This window comes from Perca fluviatilis, chromosome 5 (genome assembly GCF_010015445.1).
Source record: "Perca fluviatilis chromosome 5, GENO_Pfluv_1.0, whole genome shotgun sequence".
Taxonomy (NCBI): Eukaryota; Metazoa; Chordata; class Actinopteri; order Perciformes; family Percidae; genus Perca; species Perca fluviatilis.
In genome coordinates, this window is record NC_053116.1 from 24,990,451 (window position 1) to 25,007,065 (window position 16,615).

The following is a 16,615-nucleotide window of genomic DNA, read 5'->3' on the forward strand; positions in this document are numbered from 1 at the left end:
CACACACACACACACACACACACACACACACACACACACACACACACACACACACTGTCAAATATACTGTTAATTACAGGCAGGGAGTTTAACAGAGAACAGCTGAACAAAGAAGCTCGTAAGAAGAAGCTATGTATTTGAAGACTTGCACTGTAATATGTGTCACATGTATGGGCTATTCATATTTTGATAAATGCTAAAGGAGAAGCGTCATATCACTTTTACTAACTATAGCATCGATTTGATATTTGCAGACCATAACGAATATTAGTTTACAGTGACGTTATTGTGTATTGTATTATTTTAATTCTTTTTAAAAAAGAAGATTTTAAAGATATTATTATTAAATAGCCTATTAATATTATTATTATTATAGCTACATGTAACTAGCCACAAACACACACACACACACACACACACACACACACACACACACACACACACACACACACACACCCTAAGCTGAGACCCATACCACCCCTCTGAAGGGTGGGAGCAGAGCTGATTGCTTTTCAACATCTGACTAATAACTGTTGACACTTTCTGACGTTCTGTCTATTTGCTGTTCTGAAGTTCGTCCTCAGTGCAGGTCAACAGGTGAGCTTCTTAACTTTATTCTTATCTGTTTCATTATTATTATTATTATTATTATTAGTAGTAGTAGTAGTAGTAGTAGTAGTAGTAGTAGTAGTAGTAGTAGTATTAGTAGTAGTATTGTTGTTGTTGTTATCAACACTATACTATTATTATTTAGATTTTTTGTTGTAGTAGTAGTAGTAGTAGTAGTATTAGTAGTACAATTAGTGGTGGTGGTGGTGGTAATCACACTAGTATCATAAGTAGTATTGTTATATACACTGGCATATTAAAATATGCATTGATATAGTGCAGGCCACCATTGTAAATAAGAATTTGGTCTTATTGACTTGCCTAGTTGAATAAATGTTTAAATAAATATTGTTACATGCTATACATAAATATAGCATACATTTTTATATTCACTTGTGCTTTATTCATCCATCCATGTAGTGGAAAACACATGCCATAAATGAATATGAAGTGATGGACACATAGTGTTTTCATAAATGACTTGACAGTCAATGAGAAGAAATGAGATGTGGATAGTACAGCCTATAGCTAACTATAGTATATGTGGCTTTTTTTGCATGTGATTAATAGTTACATGCTTTCAATTCAATAAAAATAATTTTTTTAATAACAACAACCAAACAGCATTTCTAAGATAAAACATGTGACTACTTGTGGTGTTTAAAAGACTCCAGTCTTTGACAGGCCAACACAACGATAACATCTAACCACATGAGAAAGCCACAGATTCTTAGAATTGCCTTATCTGCTGACCACAGGAGATTGTGAGGGAGGTGATACAGTTGGTCGGCCTTTGTTTGTAAACTAAACTACACATAGAGTAGCTCATCTGCAAATTAAAACCTGGATCAATTAATAATTTTTTTGTCATCATTTGGTTGATTATTTACATGCAACATTCATTTCGTCGTCTGAGTCAGAGAAACATTTTACAGCAGGGAAATTTATTTAAAGTTATTAATCAAAAGAATTAGATGCACCCTTGCTGTGTTTTATTGAGGATTATTTGATAGGTAACCAGCCTCAGCTGATGACGTCTGTCAGGGCAGCACTGGAGCGCCTGCAGAGTTAAGATAAACAGCAGTAACCTGCCGCACCCTGGAGGAGGCACCGACTGCTCTCTGTAGCTAAACTGAATCACTTACATATATATATATATATATATATATATATATATATATATATATATGGCCTCTCTGAATATGTTTAACTTTGTAAACTATGATGGGATTGTCAAATTCAGTTATCCTTATTTCACATTTTGGATGAGATTTTAGTTTTGAGCAACAATTTCGTCAGGCAAAAGTAAATACATAACCCTCTTTTACACATCCTGACTGCAATGAAATCCATACCCTTTACAAATATAACGCATATGCGTTGGAGTTTTTGTAGAATGAAATGAATTTCCCATCTTTCATCCTAACTCAGAGTAAGAACAGCTGCACTGCAATGGCTGCCTTCCTTCATCACTGCCCCTTCCTAAAGTCTGTGCCTAAGCCAGCTTTGAGGAGAACTGGAGCCACCTTGCTGTCTCTGGCCGATCAATGCCCCATCATCACTCGCCAGATCAGTGTGAGCGGCACAGCTTCTCTGGAGGCCAAGGTGGGCGTCTCACCCATCAAACCCAGGAGTCACCAACTTTCCACAGTTGATCAAAGGAGGCTGTTTGCTCTGAGAGCTACTGAGGTTGCTGTGTCTGTATCGAAGGGCTGCCCCTTTGTCACCTCTGAGATTGGGATTGTCCGAGCCAGCCCTGAAGTACAGGAGGACGTCCAAGATGGTAGGAAGAATTAAACAGCTGTAATGAGGCTGAAGTCAACACAAGACAAAATAGTAACATCTCACACTGACACTTCTGTTCCACAGGTTTGATGACTTCTCTGTTGAAGGGTTTAAAGGATGCAATCCTCCCAACACCAGCTCAACCCAACACTGTCACCCACCTCCTCAAAGACAACATGGGTGTGTTTTACAGTTAAAATGAACAGAAAGCCTCTAGTATTATAATATGATGCAGTCTAGTGAAACATGTTTCTTTATTTTCCTAATTAGATTAGCTGTTCATTGAATGCTGTCACTGAATTAAAGTCAAAACTATTCCCCCTGCAGTTGGCCCCAGCTATGACTATGACCGCTTCTTTATTGAGAAGATCGCTGAGAAAAAGAAGGACCACACATACAGAGTCTTCAAGACCGTGAATAGGAGCGCTGAGGTCTTCCCGTTTGCTGAGGATTACTCCATCTCTGGGCGGGAGGGCTCCCAGGTTTCCGTCTGGTGCAGCAATGACTATCTGGGAATGAGTCGACACCCACAGGTGCTCAGTGCAATCAGGTAGAAGGAAATGGGAGGAAAAAAAGCAAATATCATTATTTTACACAGTTTTTCATGTGTCTAACTGCATTTTCCTTTCAAAGCTGTGTTATAGTGTATTTATACTTACTTACATTGTGGAGATGAAGTCCTTTTAATGGGTAGGCCTATTAATTCATTTTTCAAGATGAATTGTGTTAGGACCTGCCTGTCACTGATTTTTGTTAACCTTTATTTTCTTATTTTGAGACTTGAATGTTTTTGCTGTCAGCTCTCTAATCAACTCAACGAGGCAAAGGTCAAGTTAACAAGGTCTTATGGTAGTCAAGTCCAAGTCCAGTCACAAGTCTTACTATGAGTCTGACTTGATTCTAAGGCTCTGGCAAAAAGAAAACTTTTTTTTGATGTTTGAGACTGAATATGAAAGAATAATTAAAGGAAAGAGATGGTAACCCCTTTCATGGCATGTAATAATTGATCCTTTTGTCCTGGATGATCGCAGAGATGCTGTGGAAAAGCACGGCGCAGGAGCAGGCGGGACCAGGAACATCTCAGGCACCAGTAACTTCCATGTGTCACTGGAAAAGGAGCTGGCACAGCTGCACCAGAAAGACGCAGCTCTGGCCTTCTCCTCCTGCTTCGTGGCAAATGACTCCACCCTCTTCACTTTGGCTAAGATGCTGCCAGGTAAATACTGACCACTGACCTATATTTCACATTTCATACCTTGTAGAAAAGGTGATACTATGTCAGGGTTGATACTGTTTAGATAGAAGTCATCTCCACTGGTTTCATGGTGTGTTCACTGTGGCGTACAGGGTGCGAGATCTACTCTGATGCAGGGAACCACGCATCGATGATTCAGGGCATCAGGAACAGCGGAGCCAAGCGCTTCATCTTCCGCCACAATGACAGTCGACACCTGGAGGAACTGCTGCAACGCTCTGACCCCAAGACACCCAAAATAGTAGCTTTCGAGACTGTGCACTCAATGGATGGTTAGTACTATGAAGTGTTATTTGCAATGATAGAGCAGATTATTTAGATTTAATTAATTTATTCAGTTAATCAGATATATGGTGGAGGGTAAAGCTACTTAAACTTACCCTTTGAATGCAGAAACAGTTTAGATATCAATCAATTATATGTAAATCTTGATATTTATTCACTTACTTTTTTTTTATTAAGTAGGCCAAATACTGTATGTTTACAGTCGTTTAAGAGAAAAAATATATATACAAATGTAGGTGGCTTTGTGGATATGAAAATCTCTAGCTCACATTTAAGCCATACAATATCTATAGTTTGAATAATACCTTTTAAAGAGGAAAATACAATGAGCCATTTAAAATCTCAACTTTTGTTCTGATAAAGCAAGAAAATCACTTAAAACACTGGGTTTAAGTACCATTAATGAGAAGAAATCCCACTTGCAAATTTGCTCATTCTATATGTATATTATAAATCAAGAAAAAGAGAGAGCCATGTTTTGAGTATGTATATTTCTATAATCTTCAGTTATTCAGTCTGCATTATTTGTCATTCATCACTGTCATCACTGACCCCCTCAGCTCTATTTCTCCGTGTGATATTACACGGCTGACAGCTCCACAAAGCACTGAAGTAGACTGAATGGATGACTGGGGATTGGGGGATGGTTTTCAGGATTGTTATTTTTTTAAACACTAACACAAAAAGGTTGTGTTAATATAAACATTTTATGATTTGTAGATGTAGGAGAGATTATCATCTTTACAAATAGTGTAAATAACTCTCCACATATAAGCATATACATCTAGATCTTACACAGTGATGGCATTTGCAGGATGTATTTCCTGCTGGTCGCCTATATTGAACACTTCTAATAATAGCATCTTATTCTCTGGGGCTTCCAGGTGCCATATGTCCTCTGGAAGAGTTATGCGATGTCGCTCATCGTTATGGAGCTCTGACGTTTGTCGATGAAGTTCACGCTGTGGGCCTGTACGGAGCCCATGGAGCTGGAGTGGGAGAGAGGGACAACATTATGCACAAGATTGACATTGTTTCTGGAACTTTAGGTGAGTATCTTTTGAAAAGCTAAACTTCTTGTCCTTTGAACATTTCACAAGTATCTCTGTTTTGTTATGAAATGTATGATGACATATACTATTACACTAAAAGGGCAAGGCAAACAGCTTCAAACTGTCTTAGATTAATTGCCTCTTTTCTTGGCCAAACTCCCATTTAGAGTGATCTTTGCACTAACTGTCATATTGCCAACACGGCAAAAGCTCTCAACAAGCATGAGACTGCTGCTCTGATGTTGGTTAAATGATGGCAGGATGAAGCAGAGGTTTTATCAGCGGGGTGCCAGCTCTACTCTACTCCTCTCTGGTCGCACTGATAAAACCATCATCAGGGAGTCGGTGCAGTGTGTAGCTTTATGACAACTGAAGGTTTTAGGTAGAAATCCCTGTCAAGCACATATCAAGTGTAAACTAATCCTGCATTACAACGCATGACTTGACAAGGCCTAGTTGCAAGTGTTCACTTGGCAATAAATAAAGAAACAAGCTCAAAGTGAAATAAATGAATAGGGTGACATCAACCCACAAAACTCACAGTGCGGTTTGATACATTATGATGATGTCATAATTTGACACAGAAGCAACAATCAATCATTTATCAATTTATCATATCATTTAACTCTATAAAAGTATATTTGGGACTTTAAAATATAACAGTGAGAGTTTAGTCTCACTATCAACAGAATATGTTGATAGAATGTGTCATGCTTTATTAATGTGTATCCATCGGATTCTTCTTTCAATCTATTAGCATTCAAAATTACAGTAGTATGATTAATAAATCTACATATGTATTAAAAGTAAAAGTACACAATATGCAAAATGGGTGTTTTCCAGCTGCTGTTATTGTATAGGTTACATAACTGTATTATTATAATAATTATTATTATTATAACATCTATATATACTCTTGGGTAGTTTTATCTTTAACAATGCATATTTCATATGTAAAATATTAACATATTAATATTTATTAATATTAACTTTAGCTGTCAAAAAAATACATGGAATAAAATATGTCGCCTCTGAAATGTGTAGAAAATGTGTACCTCAAATTACTGATTATTTTCTGTCTCCTCACCTCACAAGCCCTTTGTCATCTGTTGCTGTTCCAGGCAAAGCCTTTGGATGTTTTGGAGGCTACATCGCCAGCAGCGCCGCCCTGGTGGACACAGTGCGCTCCTTCGCAGCCGGCTTCATCTTCACCACTGCCCTGCCCCCGATGGTCCTGGCTGGAGCCCTGGAGTCTGTCCGGGTCCTGAAGAGCCCCGAGGGGCAGGTGCTCCGCAGAGCCCACCAGAGGAACGTCAAACACATGAGGCAGCTGCTCATGGATAAGGGCCTACCTGTGGTCAACTGTCCTAGCCACATCATCCCCATACGGGTACGAAGGTTTGGCAGTGCTGCTGCCTCCTCTACCATATCTCACTTCACCAACTCCTCATCTGACTATTCTAGTTGTTAGTAGTTCTAGTTAGAGTATCTTTTAGATCACAGAAATATTAGCAAAGCAATTTATCATTTATTTATTATTAATTGTCACAGAGAATAATCTATTAGGAACTGGATGACAACACATTTAGCTGTTACATCATTAAGGAGCAAGTCTGGCACTTAGGCTATAACAACAATTGTCTGTATCAACCCTTAACATTAATATTATGATGTATAAGAAACCTATTGTAACATGCCATTTTGTAGATGCAAGATGTAGCCTTTTATGAGCATCACTGTGTAGTTTCTTTTCACTTTTGACATGTCACAGTAGGAAAGGGTGCACAATGAAATCAATGATGGCTGGATTCCATTTGGCTGCTTCAGTTTCAGGGTCCTGGTATTGCGCGTGCTGGTTCTCTGTCACACTGTCATGACTTACTGGGACACTTGAATAGAAAGGAGCCATCGTTATGTTGTTATGTTATTAGTAACCCCTGAGTTTTTACGACTGTGATAAGTCAAAATGTCTGTTGTGAAAAAGGCGTAATGTCTACTCCTCTATGGTCTTGCATTGCCAGACCTTCCACCACAACGCTGCAGAGGAGGGTCTGGCTAGTCCGCACAGCAATCCGGGATGGGAGAAAAATGTGCTCTCGTTTATTGGCATTTCTTTAAACCAATCACAGTCGTCTTGGGCGGTGCTAAGTGGTGAGCGGAGCCACAAGCCGCTGCAAAATAGTCTCAGGAAGGAACTTGTTTTGGTGGAACATGTGTTCGTTCAAAGGTTGTTTTAGTCGTGCAATGGAAAACTCAGATTGGACAGAAATCGACCGATAAATTACAACACAAAGAAAGCGGAAGTAAAAGATGGACATCCGGCAGAATTTCCGTCAGAATTTCCGTCAGAACGAGAGCAATCCCGGAAGTGGAACGTCGTGGATATAGACTAACTCCTCTATAACTCAACAAGTACAGCACAGAATATATGGAGTCTGGAGTGTGCCACAGGAATAATTAGACTTTTTCAGTGTTTAATTATAATCCAATTTATATTCTTTAAAAAGCAATTATAAGCCATTAAGTAAATTAAATTTGCATTTGAAATTATGCAAACTCAAATCTTTTTGTGATACCATTTAATTTGTGATTCCTGTTTAAAATTCAGTTATTGTGACTTTATCATGTTTTAGGCATCATTTAAATGCTAATTGAAATAATCAATTTGTAATTACTTTTTAAAAATGCATAAAAGATTCTATGATAATTCCAATTGCATACTTTTGACTCCATTGACCAAAGCAACCATAGTAATGGCTTCGATTCCTACACGGATAACAATGATTGTGCTGAATAAAAGCATCCACTTAACAGTTCAATTCACCTTTCGTCACCCATTTTCTAGGTGGGCAACGCTGAGCTCAACACCAAGGTGTGTGACACCCTGCTGGAGAGACACAACATCTACGTCCAGGCCATCAACTACCCCACGGTGCCTCGTGGTGAGGAGTTGCTGCGCCTGGCTCCTTCTCCTCATCACAACCCCGCCATGATGGACTACTTTGTGGGTGAGTGTGGGGATCGTTACCAAAATTAGGTCCGAATTTTTCTAGTAAACATTTAAATAGGTTAAGCGAGGACTGGATGGCTTGGTCCCTGTGGAGCTCCAAGGCCCGAGTAAATAATTAGGTAATTTGAGAACTGGATTTTAAAATCTGTGCACATTAATTCATTTGTTTCCCCCCCAGGAATGGCCAGTACAAGTGATTTATGTTTTCCTCAGTGAGTCCCTTTGCTTTGTAAGCATGTATGAGTCTCTTGGCATCCGCTTATCACCACATACTGCAAATGCAGTAAAATTACAATATTCTGTAGAGACCATTACATTGTTGCCCCTTAGTAGCAAAACTAATACCATAACTTTGGTGCTAAAATGAGCAGAGATTACATTTTAAGACAGAGACGTTAAAGATACATAAATATTTGCCTTTAATTGTTAAGTCTTATGAGTGTCTGTGTTTCATCCACAGAGAAACTGGTGGAGGTGTGGCAGGAGGCAGGGCTCCAGGTCAGCAGCCCGGCCACAGCTTCCTGCACCTTCTGTGACCGTCCGCTGCATTTTGACCTTATGAGTGAGTGGGAGAGATCTTACTTCGGCAACATGGAACCACAATACATTACTGTGTTGGCATAATACCAAAGTACATGTAGCTTCTCAACAGAAGTTACACATACAGTAAATGCATAAATGTTATTCTAAATTCAACATCTTTTTAAATGATAAAGTCCTTCTTCAAATGCACTGAGAAGAGTACTGATTTTAGCTTTAACGTGAGTGGTATGAACTAAATTCCAATATTTATTTCTGTTTTCCTGTATTTATGCTTATTAAATTGTTTGCTGTCATGGATATGATTAAAGAAATTGTGCCTTCTCCATTTCAAAAGCATAAAACCTGCACGTGGGCACTTTCTTAAATCTATTATCTAGGTGTGATGGTTTGAATTAAAATATATTTAATTTCATTATGCATGATTTCCTTCATACAATATAATGATCATGACCATCATGTTTTGTTTATGTTACAATAATTCAATTACTGATTATTCAGTCATAAAATGTATGAAGTGCTGAGGTTAAATCATTCATAAAATACGGGATAATAAAACATTCTATACATGTGTGGTGTTGAAAATATCTACCATTCACATATATTCTTTTCAAATTCAATATACTGCTTTGCTGTAATTATAAAGATATAAAATACTATAACAAACACTGTTGTTAATCCTACAAATTGAAATTGAAATTGAAAGACATAATATGAACCGAAGGACCGTGTCCTCAAACCATTAGAACCATCAAACATGCTATAAAATTGTGGAAGATTTCTCATCAGTTAGATTGTTCCTCCACAGTATGACATCTTAAGGTACAGGCACTGACACAGCTACATTATGTGAGCTCAGCTGGAGCTCCTGTGCGATTCTGACTATCAACACTAGTTGACATTGCAGGGGCTGGCTACTTCTCGTTTGACCTTTGCCCTCAGTCTGCGTAGCTCTGTGTTGTCACTGTCCACAACTAGACCACTTTCAATCATTGTCCAGGCTTTACTGAGCTGCTGCTCCCCATAGTGCTGCAGTGCTCCCCGCAGGAAGCACTCAGCCAGACGTAGCCTCCCCAGACCAGCCTCCACACACTGGATGGCTTGGTTCCTGTGGAGCTCCAAGGCCCGAGTAAAGTCCTCTAGAGCAGCTCCTTCTCTGGAACATAGCACCAGGCTGTGGCCTCGCCGACACAGGTCTTCTGCCCACACTTGGGACTCATCTGAGCAGCTGGCATCAGATCCATTGTGTTTCTGGATAACTCTGTCCAGGTCAGCTATGGCCCGCTCGTGTAGGCCCAGGTGAGCGAGGCACGCAGCCCGCTGGCGAAGATACTGGAGTCTGTAATTGCCCACTGCTTGTACTGCCACAGTCAGGAGTTTGAGGGCCTGATCCCACTGGCCACCTGATGACACACTGCTGGCCTCCTGTGCTGCTGCCTGTTACAATATAGATGCCGAGCAATAATATGTCAAATATTTATAAATACATACAATACTTTAGCCTAATTAAGGTAATTACGCTGTTGCCCTGTCTTGTAAGTATTTTAAAAGTGTTTGTTGATGTTCTCCATCTTCTTACAAATACATTATGCATACTTTTACATCAGCAATGCCGCTATTTCTAAACTGAATCGAGGATTCCTGCACGTAGGCTTACCTGTGCCATGCATTTGCGCTGATTGAATGGGATAAGGGCCAGCAAGAAGCCCAGACTGGACAAATCTTTCTCAGTCAGTTTGCTGAGCCTGCGAGCTGCGCTGCGGTAGTTCTGCTTCCAGGCCTCCAGCACACCCACCCTGGCCTGGGCCACTGCATCTCTCGGCTCCTGGCCAAACACCTGGCACAGATGAGCGCCTGCTGCCTTAACTTCACCTGGAGTAGATGGATAACAGCAGGAGTCAGGATTACTGCAAACCAGGAGCACCAGGTTTAATGGTTCTCTTGATCAAAGTGGAAACCCTGCACAGCCTAAACCAAATTCTTCTAACCAGACAATTTCCAGTGACATCAAGGATCCCACTGAGAATTTCAGTAGCAAAGTTTGGAAAAGTTCCCACCTCACCTTTGGCTAAAAGTATGTCCACATAGAGGAGATGCCATCTGGGGTCTCTGCAGTCTGTCTTCATCAGAGCTCCACCAATTGTAAAAGCCTCTCTGAGCTGCTCTTCATGGCAGGGGACAGCATTGGCGAGCAGGATGTCCGACAGATTGGTCCGACAGAGCTGATGCAGCCAATCACAGACAAGCTTTCGTGCCTTGTCCTTGAGTGATAGGATGTCTTTGGTGACTATGTCAGTGTTTATCTGAAGGGCTGCCAGTATATCATGAGTGCATTCCTGAGGGGAAGAGGCAGTTTGAATATTATATTTAAATTGAACATACATATCGCCGACACTCAAAAATATGTTTGTCTTATCAGCCAAAATTGAAATGTTTGTGGAAAAAAAACATCACATCTCCTGAGATTATGTAGATCATATTTGCCCAAATTATTTCTATTGTTAGGTGTGTTGACTGTCTCTGCCAACATGAAATGATACATATTTTACCTCTTTTTTCCTGCCCACACTGGTAAACATAAGCATGATACTGGCAGTTTACAGATGTCATTATATATTGTGCCTTCGGAAACTATTTTTTTCAAACAGTTACCTTTCCAGTTAACAGTTTCAGCCACTAATGTGTAAACAATGTGCGGCTCTCTAGTCTAGAGAAGGCCATAAAAAAGGAATAAATTGTTTTAATTACTGTACAAGCTCTGAGCTATGGCATGTTTTCGTAGCATTTCAACTCAATACTTTTAATTTTAATACTTTTTGTTGGTTCAGCATGAGATAGGTGAAGCCTCTTCCACAGAGGGCCTGAACATGTTTCGGGTGCTCCTTCAGTATGGCACTGAAATCAAAGATGGCTGTCTTTCGTTGGCCCAGCAGGGCATAACACCTCGCTCTCTCTAGTAAAGACTCTGCTGCCACGCCACCTTGAAAAATAAAATGATTTGATTAGTTTCACAATATTCACAGCATTATCATTTTCAATTGCATTGACTACTTCCATATTTATACCTAAAGAATCACTAATCCAAACACACCGTGTTTGTATGATATGTGTTAAAATTGCTTCTGCTCAGGTTGGCTGTCTCATAGTTAAATAATACAGAGCTGATCTGCCTGCTTTGTGTTCAAGGTTTTGAAAGTTATGTACCTCTGTTGAAGCCAAACACAGAAACAAAGCCTCTGTTTTGTGACAACCCTTCTCTTTATCCCTCAAATCCTATCTAGATTAAAGTATTACCCACTATTTATTAAGTCAAAAATCAGAATCAGACCAATAACAAACATCAATATTTCATCAATCAGATTCTAATCACCAGAGGCCATGATGGCAATGGAGAGATATGCCACAGCCTCCCTGATGGTGCTCTCCTCTCGCGTGCCCTCCAGGATGCGTTTAGCAGCAGAGTGGCAGTGCGCCTGCAGAAGAGCCCGGTCCTTCTGTTGTGCTACCGCCAACAGGGGGCGCAAGCAGCTCGTATCGCCACACTGAATGAGCTTTTTAAGCAGCTGCAGAGAAAACAGATACGAAATCTTTATCTCTTTCACTGTAACATTAAGAAATACATGTATTAAGCTACCTGACCTGACACACCACTGTGTTGTTACTTTATTACTACAGACTTACGAACATAAAAAATGGTATTCAGTTCAGTTACTCACTTGGCATCGGCTGAGACTACACTTATTGACTAATATTAACGTATAACAAAATTGCAAATATTCTTTGGCAAACGTTCAGTAACCACATTTGTTTTTATTATGCAGTTATAATGTGTCGCAAGATTTCTTAGCTGTTTAAAAACTAGAAACATGACCTTAGCTTAGAGCAGACCAGGCCTATCCAGTTTATCTTACACTCCCAAACTAAAATGTCATTTTAATCCTGGAGAAAAGTGCTTGATATTTAAATAAAAGGAATTCACAGTCACAGCTCTATGGGCTATCTGTGACTAACATAAACGTAGAACAGTATGTAGACTGGAGTCAGTGTTGACTAAAAAACATTCAAAATTCAATTACATTAATTAAATTCATTAATAAAAAAGAGTAAGACTAAATCAACTGATTTGTAGTTTTAATGCTGAACATGCTGGTGATTCTACAGGTGACTAGACTTTTTTAATGTTGCTCTTGTCTGCTGGGCAGCACCTGTGGTTTATCATGTTGCAGCTCTGCTGCAGTATATTATTTGTGAAGGCTACATCAACTCATATACAAATTAAGAAAGGGCGTGTAATTGAGTCCTTGTGGATCCTCCTGATTTCTTGAATGTAGACACTTTGAAGCTGTGCCCAGAGAGACATTTAAGTGAATGAGAATGACACAGGTCTTTCTATTTTCATGCAAATGTTCCTTATAACACATAAATACTAGTAAGAAGAAGAAGAAGAAGAGATCTTGTCACACAATAATTTTAAATGGCTACCTGTTTCTGCTATATGTGCAGAAATTACTGTTTGGATTGTTAAATCTTTGATTGAAACATTTGCCGAATCTTCACATGTCATGAATCATAAAACTGTTGAAAACAAATAAATAATAATGAAAGTTTTCCTATTAGGCGAAAACGCACTCTGGATCCCGCTTGAAAAAACATGTTGGTCTCACTTTTGGGACCCACTGCCCCAAACCCACATACCTGATTGGTGTCATAAAGAAAGCCTCTGTGCAGCTGTAGCAGGGCGAGGCGAGCCAGGATGGGTGCCCGAGGACTGCTGGGCCCAATGGAAAGTAGTAGGCGGTAGGCCTCCTCCACTCGGCCAAGCTGGTACAAAGCATCTGCTGCCAGAATCTGAGACCCATCATCACCGGGCTGGAGCTCCATCAGCAGCACAGCTAGAGACTGGACACCAGCTGGAGTCCTAAAGCACGGGGCAGGAAAAAGTGCAACACCAAGGAAATGCTTTTCAATGAGAAAACATGAATGAGAACAGAGATAATAAACTGAAATGTGTAATGTCATTGAGATCAACTTTAACCACAGAATTAAATACATTTTCCAAAAGTGTGCATGGCTAACTTCTGATTTTGGATAAGTGACACACCCTAAGCCTTTTTCACAGCAGACATTTTTACTTGTCATAGCAGGAAAAGCAATGGCTCTGTTCTAAATGTCCCAGTAATCCATGACAGTGTGACAGTGAGCCAGAATGCACAATACCAGATCCCTGAAACTGAAGCGGCTAAATGGAATTCAGCCATGATTCATTTTATTATTTACACCTGTGCTTTTCCTACTGTGACATGTCAAACTGTCTTCCAAAAAAAGGCCTATTGAGTAAACTGTTTGTGAGACAAACATCCTACCCTGATCTGTGTTTTTTTCTCTTTGAAGGGGCCTGGGGCTGATCCCCCTGCTGGGGCTGTTGGGAGTCTTCACTTGAACTGGACTTGGATTCGTGCTCCCCTGTCCCCTCCAGCATGACTCGTCCCTGCTCTAGTAAAACAGTAAACAGCAGCCCCCTGTAGTTCCATGGCACCAAGCAGCGAACAGTCAGTGCGGTTTCCTGAGGGTGCAGCCTGCTAGCTGTCACATAGTCAAGAGCTGTGAGGTAGTGTAAGCCGCCCATCATTCGCAGGAGCCCCCTGCCACAGAGGGCACGCACACAGCTGGATGGGTGGGGGGCATTGTGTTCAATCACAGCCTGGAAGTCTTCTAACGCCCCCTTGTGGTCATCTGAGAGAAGTCGTGCATATCCACAAAGAACCTGCACCGTGTTTTGATAGCTCTGCTGACCTTGGGCAGCAGCTAGCTGGCTACAGATGGAGAGGGTCTCTTTGTGTTCCCCTCTGAGGAGCAGACAGTCAGCCAGTCGTACTCGCAACTCTCTGCCTCCCCCGTCAGGCTCTAAATGGCACAGAGTCCGTAACTGAGTGATCACAGGGTCCAGGAGCTCAACTCCTTCAGAGGACCTCAGGTCTGGACGGATGGTGACCCGTTCTCTGTAACCATACAGGCCTCTCTCTGCCTGCTGACGGAGATGGTTGCGAGCAGTACCATGATCTGTGAATAGCTTTTGAAAATAAATTCGGGCAGTGGCAGGGTGAAACTCAAATGCTTCACCCAGATCCCTGCATGCCTCCGCGGTCCGTCCACCTGCAGACAAGCAGGCAGCTGCTCGACTGGTTAAGAGTCTAGCTCTCCTCTCAGGAGGGTCTTGGTATGATTTGTCTGTGCTACACTCTGATGTTTTCTGACAATTACCATGATGCAAGAGAGCAGAGTACACCTCTGCACTGTCCATAAACCTGCCTGTCAAAAATAAATATGCTGCTTGAAGTTCATGCACTTCTCTATTGCCAGGTGAGATAGCCAACAAAAACTCAATAATTGTAGAACAAGAAGAAGCCTCTACATCTAGCTTATCATTCTCCTTTGTTGTCACTGCACACTCGCTGTCAGATATCAGGGAGGGATGTATGTGCAGTATTTGGTCTGTAAAGGCCATCACTATTTTGGTAAGGTGCTGAGCTTGTCTGCTTTTCACCAGTGTGACGGTTTCAGATTTGTTACTCTGGTAAGCTTTGAGGTAAAGCTTCAGGCCCTTGATACTGTGAGTCTCTGAGAGCAAGCAGGCCAGGGCACGAGTTATCTCCAACACCATGCGAGTCGCATCTTGTGGATGAGGGTTTTGCATCCCTTCAAGCAGAGCAGTGCAGCGAGCAAAAATCTCCTCGCAGCCATGCACGCCACTCTGAAGGAGTGATTCCATCTTAAAAATTGTGGCTGACAGATTGTTAGGGCAGAGTGTGGACAGAAACACAGCTGCAAGACCTTTGTTAAAACCCGGAACAGGGTGGTTCTCCCCATGACTGTCAAGCCATCCTTCTAGAGTAGAGATCACCCCACCCATGCCTGACTTCAAGTTCCGCATGTGGGACACGGTGGAGGCGGCGTGAGTCCTGAAGGCAGACATGTAGAGAGAGGTAGCCCTCCCCAACTCTCCAGCCTCAAGGAACTTGTCTCCATCCTTACATAGCTCTGAAACATTAACTCCAGGTCGAACCAGAGCAGACATGATCAGGCAGCAGTCCCTCTCCATTCGTTTTTCTCTCTTCACCTATTCACGGTGATGACAGCATCGACGGTTAAAAAAACATGTAATGAGGATTTTAAGTTATTTTTTCCACTTTCAAATGATTGTTACATAGCAGAATTATCAATACTCAGCATACTGTATCGAAACATAGCAGAATAGGATTTATTACCAAGTAAGTATCACACAAGGAATTTGCCTTGGTCACTGGTGCATAAACATATTAAGAGGAAATAAACACTAAAGCAAAGTACTGAAACAGAAAAAAACAAATATAGAATAGAAATATGACAATGAAAAAAAATATGTAAAAGATGCAATAACTTAACAAATGTACTAGCCTATATAACACAACAGATATTTTCACTTGTCATAGAGATAAAGCACAGGTGTCTATAACATTAGCATGGCTCTGTTCTATTCAAGTGTCAAGTAAACATAACAGTGTGACAATATGAACAATACATGGACCCTGAAACTGAAGCGGCTAAATGGAATTCAGCCATCATTAATATATAATATATATATATTATTTTGACTGCTAAGATTTGGCCCATTGTGGAACTGGCACTGATACAACTCTCTTTAGCAACAGTATTACGGCCCATTATTAACAAGAAACACTTACTTATTAATTACTTTCAGTCAAGCATGTTTGAAAGTCTTCTTTGCACCACCATGCAAACTTGGGAATATTGTGTCAAATGTTTCCAAATTCCCAAATATTTCTTTTTTTTTTTTTTTTTGCTTTAGGGCCTAAAGCAAAACGTGTTGTGCACTAATATTACTTGGACAAATAATATATAAGTGATAAAAACGTTGGTCAAAATTAATGAAATTAAAACAGTTTTTTTTGCATACTGAACACGTATTGCCCTCTTGTGTTGAGGGGGTTTCTTGCTTTCTCTGGCCCATGTTTGATCTTTTGGCCTTTTGTTCCCAATAGTATACCCACCAAAACCTGAACAAACCCCAACTAAATTCGT

At 40.6% G+C, this 16,615-nt stretch overlaps 2 protein-coding genes across 2 annotated transcripts; one reads left to right on the forward strand and one right to left on the reverse strand.

Annotated features, from left to right (window-relative positions):
- The first annotated feature begins 443 nt into the window (after window positions 1-443).
- On the forward strand, window positions 444-9,105 carry alas2 (aminolevulinate, delta-, synthase 2). Its single transcript, XM_039799789.1, has 10 exons — window positions 444-597; window positions 2,041-2,392; window positions 2,479-2,574; window positions 2,722-2,944; window positions 3,426-3,610; window positions 3,742-3,921; window positions 4,819-4,983; window positions 6,108-6,376; window positions 7,832-7,994; window positions 8,457-9,105. Exons 2-10 carry the CDS (start codon window positions 2,062-2,064, stop codon window positions 8,618-8,620), a joined length of 1,776 nt encoding a protein of 591 aa, XP_039655723.1. The 5' UTR covers window positions 444-597; window positions 2,041-2,061; the 3' UTR covers window positions 8,621-9,105.
- A 322-nt stretch (window positions 9,106-9,427) lies between these two features.
- On the reverse strand, window positions 9,428-15,685 carry ttc34 (tetratricopeptide repeat domain 34). The gene is made up of 7 exons (XM_039800438.1): window positions 13,900-15,685; window positions 13,232-13,454; window positions 11,907-12,099; window positions 11,350-11,516; window positions 10,599-10,872; window positions 10,194-10,408; window positions 9,428-9,973 (listed from the first exon to the last, which is right to left on the reverse strand). The coding sequence occupies exons 1-7, from the start codon at window positions 15,633-15,635 to the stop codon at window positions 9,428-9,430; spliced, it is 3,354 nt and encodes a 1,117-aa protein (XP_039656372.1). The 5' UTR covers window positions 15,636-15,685.
- Window positions 15,686-16,615: the final 930 nt, after the last annotated feature.